This window comes from Mytilus trossulus, chromosome 7 (genome assembly GCF_036588685.1).
Source record: "Mytilus trossulus isolate FHL-02 chromosome 7, PNRI_Mtr1.1.1.hap1, whole genome shotgun sequence".
Classification (NCBI taxonomy): Eukaryota; Metazoa; Mollusca; class Bivalvia; order Mytilida; family Mytilidae; genus Mytilus; species Mytilus trossulus.
Window position 1 is genome coordinate 68,206,190 of NC_086379.1, and position 8,152 is coordinate 68,214,341.

The 8,152-nt window shown below is 32.6% G+C and overlaps 1 protein-coding gene across 1 annotated transcript; it reads left to right on the forward strand.

The window, feature by feature from the left end:
* Positions 1 to 1,272: 1,272 nt before the first annotated feature.
* Positions 1,273 to 4,046, forward strand: LOC134725655 (modulator of smoothened protein-like). The gene is made up of 3 exons (XM_063589651.1): positions 1,273 to 1,511; positions 2,732 to 2,953; positions 3,789 to 4,046. Exons 1-3 carry the CDS (start codon positions 1,409 to 1,411, stop codon positions 3,974 to 3,976), a joined length of 513 nt encoding a protein of 170 aa, XP_063445721.1. The 5' UTR covers positions 1,273 to 1,408; the 3' UTR covers positions 3,977 to 4,046.
* Positions 4,047 to 8,152: the final 4,106 nt, after the last annotated feature.

The window sequence follows — 8,152 nt, forward strand, 5'->3', positions numbered from 1 at the left end:
CTTGATGCCAAATTTGGCAAATTCGAAACGGCAATATGACAAACTTTACACATCTTCTTGTCATACTTAAGTTAGCAAAAACTATCCTGCATACGACTTAAATGCAAATTCGTCCGGAGAGTTGATATTAGGCTGATTTCAAAAAAGGCAAATTGGGCATCGCGTCGTAGAAAAGTCGGGCTGACATTCATAAGTAAACAAATGTATAGACGAACTATCACATATCTGGTACGGGCAATACCGTTGACTTGAGTGGGAAAACAGCAACACGCATTATCTACGACAAACTGTTAGACGTACAATCCACGAACTGTTAGATGTATAATGGCAATTATCTATGAGCGGGGAACTATAATAGACAAATGTAAATTTTGTAATTTTACAAACTCTAGCACACGAAATACATTTTTAAATGTTTGTAGTTTATATATAGACATCCGATGCGAACTTTTTTAAAATGCACTATAGAACTCATTGATGGCTTTGACAGAATAAACACAGAGAATATAAAATTGAGAATGGAAATGGGGAATGTGTCAAAGAGACAACAACCCGACCAAATAAAAAAACAACAGCAGAAGGTCACCAACAGGTCTTCAATGTAGCGAGAAATTCCCGCACCCGGAGGCGTCCTTTAGCTGGCCCCTAAACAAATATATACTAGTTCAGTGATAATGAACGCCATACTATTAATTTACAAATTGTGCACAAGAAACTAAAATTAAAAATAGTACAAGACTAACAAAGGCCAGAGGCTCCTGACTTGGGACAGGCGCAAAAATGCAGCGGGGTTAAACATGTTTGTGAGATCTCATTCCTCCCCCTATACCTCTAACCAATGTAGAAAATTTTTAAGTAAACGTATAAGTATATATATATAAAGCGCTATACGAATTGTAAATACATAAACATTTTTTTTTTAAACAGATTTATTTGTTTTCGAAAGAGAAGACACTTTTTATGAAATTATAATTTGCAAACTATTTATAACGTGTAGTATTTTTTTTATATATTTAGTTACTCATTTTATTTAAAGTAACTGTGATAGTCTCAATTTTTAAATACTCCAAGTTTGAATACTTTTATTTTATTTTAAACAGATAAATTAAATTGATTTATTTTTTTTATCAACTTTATCAAAATATTGACATTTTTATAAAAAGTTTTACTTTGTTAACTTGATGATGAAAAAAGAGCTTTATTTATTTCCGATAGTACGTAGCAGGTTTATATAGAAATTTGGTTTTCGGTCAGATTTTAATATCGGGGCAATCAGTTACTGTTTTAGGTAAAACCCACTGGATTATATAAGAAATATATAAGGAGACCAGTTAATCCCATAATGAATAAACTTTCCAAAATAAACCGATATGAATGACTAGATTGGTGACAGTTATAACAAGCATCGATGGATCGATTAAGTATAATTTCTGGAGCACTGTTTTTTACAGCTGATGTCTTTGCAGTGGCAAGTTTGGCCATGCCAAGGTGGATTGTTTCAGATATCGGAGGTATAAATAATGACAACACAACTTGAAACTGTCAAATTATAGCATTTCAAATGTTTATCTGTTGTGTTTATTAAACGAATAAGCAACAGCAGGTACTTACATGTGTCTAAACTGATTGATACCATATATAGGTTCAGAAAATAGATTCAAAAGAGGGACAAAAGATACCAAAGGGACAGTCAAACTCATAAATCTAAAACAAACTGACAACGCCAAGGCTAAAAATGAAAAAGACAAACAATAGTTCACATGACCCAACATAAAAAAACTAAAGAATAAACAACATGAACCCCACCAAAAACTAGGGGTGATCTCAGGTGCTCCAGAAGGGTAAGCAGATCCTGCTCCACATGTGGCACCCGTCGTGTTGCTTATGTGATAACAAATCCGGTAAATAATTCGGTAGGTCACATTCATGAAAGGGGAGGGGATTGTAGTTACGACATGAGGAATATATCCGATATCATTTGTGAAACGGTTATTCCATAACGGTCAACCAACTCGTGATGGCGTCCATAAAATTTATGAAGGGATGATTTCAACTTCACCATTTGGAACTCTTGGTTTAATAGCTTCCTTCACCCCTCTATCAAGAAAATCATGATAGGAAATGCAAGCACAGGAATATCGTATCAATTGGGGGATATATAGCCCGTATGCAGGTGCTGCTGGAATGTTGCTACTTAGAAATGGAAAGTACACAATTGGAAAGCTGAAATCATCTCTTTTGTCGTGAAGTTTTGTTTTCAAACGACCCTCATTGTCAATTTCTAGATGTAAGTCAAGATATGAAGCCGACTTACATGTAACTGTATCTGTAGTATCCTTTATCTAAAGTTCTATGGGATAGATGCGTTCCACATAGTCACCAAATTTTGAAATATTTAGTGAAAGAACATCATCTATATAGCGGAAAGTAGAGTTAAAGGATATTGCTTACTTCTTATCTTCTTCCTAAGAAGTTCCTGCATGATGTCAGCCTCATAATAATAAAGAAATAAGTCGGCAAGTAGAGGGGCACAGTCTGTTCCCATTGGAATGCCGACAGTCTGTTAAAAAACACGATTTTTATTTAAATAACTTGCATGTTCTTTGACATGTAGGCTTAAAATCAGTTCTAGTTAGGAAAAGAATACTTACCTTTTTATGACACAGAATGAAGGTAAAGATCCTTTTTGTAAATAATGAAAATAATAATGTAGTAATCTTTCTAATTGTAGGTCGAACATATATTGGACTTTTGAAATCCTGTCTAGAAATGTATGGACAACAGCAGAGTGAGATGTGTTTTACACCTTCCCCTATCCGTGCTGAATGGATACTGACATTTATCTGTATAATTCTTGGTATAATGTGTGTCACAACAACCATAATACTACTAATTATATCTCACTGGAGATATCGAGTGATGAAACATGCAAGATGGCTTGGATTTGCTGCCAGTAAGTATTCTAGTAGTGTTTCCTTGGCGAGTACAGCACACTAACATGTTCATGTGCCTTTCCTAAGTCAGGAACCTTACTAGTGATTGTCTTTAGATTGAATTTTATGTCCCATTTATGGGCATTTTTTTTCTGGTCTGTGCATCTGCTTTTTCGTCCATTCCTCCTGCTTCAGTTTACAGTTTTTGGTCGAGGTAGTTATTGATGAATTTGAAGTTCAATCAACTTGAAACTTAGTACACATGTTCCCTATGATATGAGCTTTCTAAAAAGTTAAATGCCAAATTAGAGATTTTACCTTATTTTCACGGTTATCTGAACATAGAAAATGATAGTGTGGATGGGGCATCCGTGGACTAGGGACACATTCTTGTTTAGACTTAGTTAAAATTAACCAGTAACATCAAAACTTAGCAGGAATCTTTCAAATGATAATATTTTGATTCTGATCAAATGAAAAACATGACTGTCAGAGGCAATCTGTGATTTTGATTTGAAAACAACATCATGGAAAAACATTTCAAACTTTAAGAGATCAATGCAAAAAAAAGGCTGCAGCTAACTTTGTCAAACAGTTTAATCTTTCTTAATTTTAGGCGTTAGTTGATATTATGAATATATATCAGGTGAGTGACTTATGCTTCTTGTCATTAGTACTTTTTGTTAACAAAATAACAAACATATTGAATGGTACCAATTTTGCTAGATGAGCATTTTGACAATCAATGTCTCTTGGTAAAGCTGCTCTATTAATATTTCTCCATGAATGCATATTTTCATTATAGTAACTTGCATAAATGCTGTTCCATACATATGCTTTTCTTTATATTTTCAGTGATTCTGTTCTGTAAAGCTGCAGTAGTATTCCCTATAGGATTTAATATGGATCAGATTGGTGGAGAGCCGTATCAGTTGCCTAATAATTACCAAGTTGGAATCTCATATATCTTTTTCGTTCTGGCTTTATGGATAACTGTTGTATCAGAACTTTTTGCCAGTAAAGTCTGCTTACCACATTTCTAGAACTAATGTTTCTAACATTGTTGCATGAACAAAAGAAAAGCAAGCCTATCTTTACATCATTTACATGGTTGTAAAAAATAATAATTGGTGTAATTTTCAAGATCCCCTCTTAACAGTGTGTCAATCAGCAGGACTGGAATACACTTGGTAGAGCACATGAGCAGTTGAAAAAAAATCCAGAAGTTAAAGTTTATGGTGAAACTGTTTATGAACGGCAATCAGAATCAGAACAGATTAGCGACATGCTATTCCCTATATATGTGAACAATAAGATTTTCATGTTTGAATACAATGTATAATTATTTTGTATATAGATCAAGTAGAATTGTAATATTGGAATCCATTTAATATATGTACATGTATTCTCTTGTTATATAATCAAAATTGCTACTTTTAAAGATGAAATTAATGAGCAAATAATCTTGACTTTATGGGAGATGTGCAATAGACATCATACAATTAAATTTGATTTTGTTGTGTACAAATATCATTGAAGTAATAAAATTATACAGATATAGTAACAAATTGTGATTTTATCTGTGATTATACATAAGTCTGAAGTCAACATTAAGGACAGTACCAGTTCAGTTTGGAAATAAGTGGAAAGATATATGAGTGATTGTTTTAAATAAACCTTCTCAAGATTAGCTGGTCAAATGATCTCAAATGTACAAAACCTCAAGATAAGCTAGACAATTGTAATCAAATGTACAAAATCTAAAGATAAGCTGGACAATTGTAATCAAATGAACAAAATCTTCTCAAGATGTTGGACAATTGATTTCAAATGTAATTCTTTGAAATATTTTTGATTGTTAATGTTATACCTCCCTATTTTAATTATCAGTATGTACTTATCATTTCGTAAACCTATACCAAACCAATGGAACTAAAATTTCAATTACATATATACTGTCATACATAAGTTGGATATCAATATTGATGACATCAAGTCTAAACCTCCTGATTACACCTGTGCTAGTTCCACATTCATATACACACTGACTAGCCACATTATTACAGGTGACCTAAATGTGGTCAATAACTTTTCTCTGCGAAATGTGTTATACAAATGCCAAAAATATTGTGAGCCCAAATTCATCAATTGAAACAAAACTTCAAATTATGACGGGCATTTGGCAGGCAGGCAATTGACCAAACTCTAGAAAGAAGATGTAGATATTCATTCGTAAGGATTAGCTGTAAGGTCTTTGATTTGAATTATATAATAAAAAAATGGGTCTATGAATACATATGCTTCATTAATCTTTAAAGACCCATGAAAAAGTTGCAAATCACCTATCTTACACCCATGACAAATATGTTATTGTCCCACAGATAAAGCCACAAATAACTTCGTTTTTGTATGTTCATCACATTACATGAACTGCTTGATAAATGAATTGGGTATTTACAATTCACCTGGAAATTCGACATACCCCCACGAAATATACCAATGAGGAAATCCTGAATAACCAAGTCTGTTCCTCCCTTACTGTATTGAGTACCTAAATTATATATAAGTGTCCTACGAACAAAGTTATGTTGCTGAGTCTTCCAAGTGAACCACAAACCTCTTTCTATTGACATCAATTTTATCATCAAGATATCACAATGGAGATGTGAATAAGACATGAATATTAAAAAATCAAAGATCTATTTGAGCACATACAATCTAAGACTTTCATCCTGCAATAGTATTAAAACATTTGACTTTTCTATTTTTTTCACAGATACTCACCCATTCCAAACTGAAAGTCGAATTAAAGTTGGTTCTTCTTTGTTGTATAAAAAAATAGACAACGTAGATACAAGAATCACACAAGTATCTTGTCTTAGTACGTAAGGAACAAACCGTACTTTGATTAAATCACTCTGAATCAATCAAAAAATCTCTGAAGCTGACATTACCAAGATTCTTGATGTCTTGATTGACAACATATTTGTTACGTTTGGGTTTTTTTTCTTCACCAAACAATCTGGCAGATTGGTACTTTTATCATATTAGGCTGACTTCTTTAAGGAGCTTCGTAAAACTGAAAGAAGCAAGCATTATCTACTTTTTAGTTTTGCATTATTGCATGCGTTAAACATAGTCACCATTTTAAATATAAAGTGAGAGAAAATCATCTACAAAGCTAAATGTGAAGTTAAAGATACGGCTTACTTCTTTTCTTTCTTAAGAAGTTCCTGTATGAAACATATGAGTAGCCGTTCATGTCATTTGCGTGATTATATACGCGTATATGATTTTATACGTGTATATATACGCGTATATTGTGGTTTTCAACGCGTATATTGTGGTTTTCAACGCGTATATTGTGATTTTATACGCGTATATTGTTAAAATAAACACTTTTATACTTAAATCCAATTTTTGTATCATATACGCGTTAATATACGCGTTATTTGCATAAATATACGCGTTAATATACGCGTATGCAATTATTATATACGCGTTAATATACGCGTATGAAATCATTATATACGCGTTAATAAACACTCATTTGTCTTTTTGGTTTAACCAATGAAAACTGCGTTCTTAAACTAGTTTGTATATAACAACTGATCAGAATTGTAATGAAATGCGGTTCCTACAACTTCTTTTTAATATACGTAACAAGTGTGGACACAGATGAGTGTGAATAGTAATAGTGTCTTATGACAAAGGGAGTTCTATGTTTTCCTATATATGGTGTTACAATGTATTAACTGTGTTGCACGATGACAACCGATCTGAGCATTAGGAGTGTTATTTATTTAAAATATTTCTTATGTTCAAGACAGGCATGGGGAAACAGTAATTACATTAGTTACCAAATGATTATGATAGAACATGTTCTAAATCTAAGTTTTGAAAACATTTTGTAGCTTGGAGAGCAACACATAATAGGTTCATTTTTTCACGTGTTTTTTTTCTAAATGGGAGATGATATCTAGATTTGAGAACATGATATAAGGGGCTGTAATTCAGTAGTTGCTGTTCATTTATGTGTTACATATTATTTTTTTGTTTATTTTTTTAACATAAATAAGGCCATTCTTTTTCTCGTTTGAATTGTTTTATATCAAATTGTCATTTTGGGGCCTTTTAAAGCTGATTATGCGGCATTGGCGTTTCTCATTGTTTATGGCCGTACAGTGAAATGTAGTTGTTAATGTCTGTGTCGTTTTGGTCTCTTGTGGAGAATTGTCTCATTGGCAATCATACCACATTTTTTTTATATGTATTTGCTTACTATTGGTATGGTTCTATTTATATTACTTTGTGGTGGATCGTCAGTATCATTAGTAAAAATTTTATATACGTAATAAATCTCGAGACTTTACACCTGGTTTTTTTAACATTTCATTTATATGAAAGTTTGTTGCCTATATTTAAAATAATAACTAACAGTGTTTCGGGATTTTTTGCTTATACTATTAAAGCACGGGTCCCTTTTCAAAAGTCTCCCAACTATGTCCTTGACTACAACAACCAACAGTCAGAATATTTTCCCTGTCTAACTGGTGTAAGACTAGAGGGAATCTATCTCCCTTTCTCTTTTCTATTTTTTTGAATGACATAGAAAAATCTTTATTGATTTGGTGGCTGTCCCCTTGAGAAAATGTCAAAATGAGTTAAATTCAATTATGAAACTGTTTGCCATACTGTACGCTGATGATACTGTCATTCTGGCGGATTCAGCAGAAAGTATGCAAAATGCACTAAATATTTTTCAGATATACTGTGAATTATGGAAACTTGAAGTTAATGTTACAAAAACAAAAAGTATGGTATTTATTAAAGGCAAAGTGCAAAGGAAATTTGAATTTAAATTACAAGGCAAAAATTCCCCAGCTAGGTCTCAATGTACTACTCTCTTCTGTGCCATCGTATAATGTGCACATATCTCAAATACCTAACGCTGTTGCTTTTTGAGTCAATACAGTTTTCTTGGATAGGGCTGAACCCCTGACTAATTAAAACAGGCCGCAGAATTTTATAGGATATTCAAACATATTAGTCGACGATAATATTAAAACGCAAAGTGTATATTCTTTAAAAAAAAATAAGGTTATTTTTTTAAAATATTCTTCTAAAGGGGTACAATGTAGACAATTGGAACTATTGTGAGGTACAGTCAGCAAGAAATTAAAGTTTCAAGTCCAACCTGACAACCATCTACAATCACT

Bases quoted from the DNA above. Each gene is read 5' to 3' on its own strand.
- LOC134725655 (XM_063589651.1), top strand. From the start codon at position 1,409: ATGGATCGATTAAGTATAATTTCTGGAGCACTGTTTTTTACAGCTGAT. The intron at 1,512-2,731 runs GTATAAATAATG...TTCTAATTGTAG, and splicing joins GATTGTTTCAGATATCGGAG to GTCGAACATATATTGGACTT. The intron at 2,954-3,788 runs GTAAGTATTCTA...TTATATTTTCAG, and splicing joins ATGGCTTGGATTTGCTGCCA to TGATTCTGTTCTGTAAAGCT.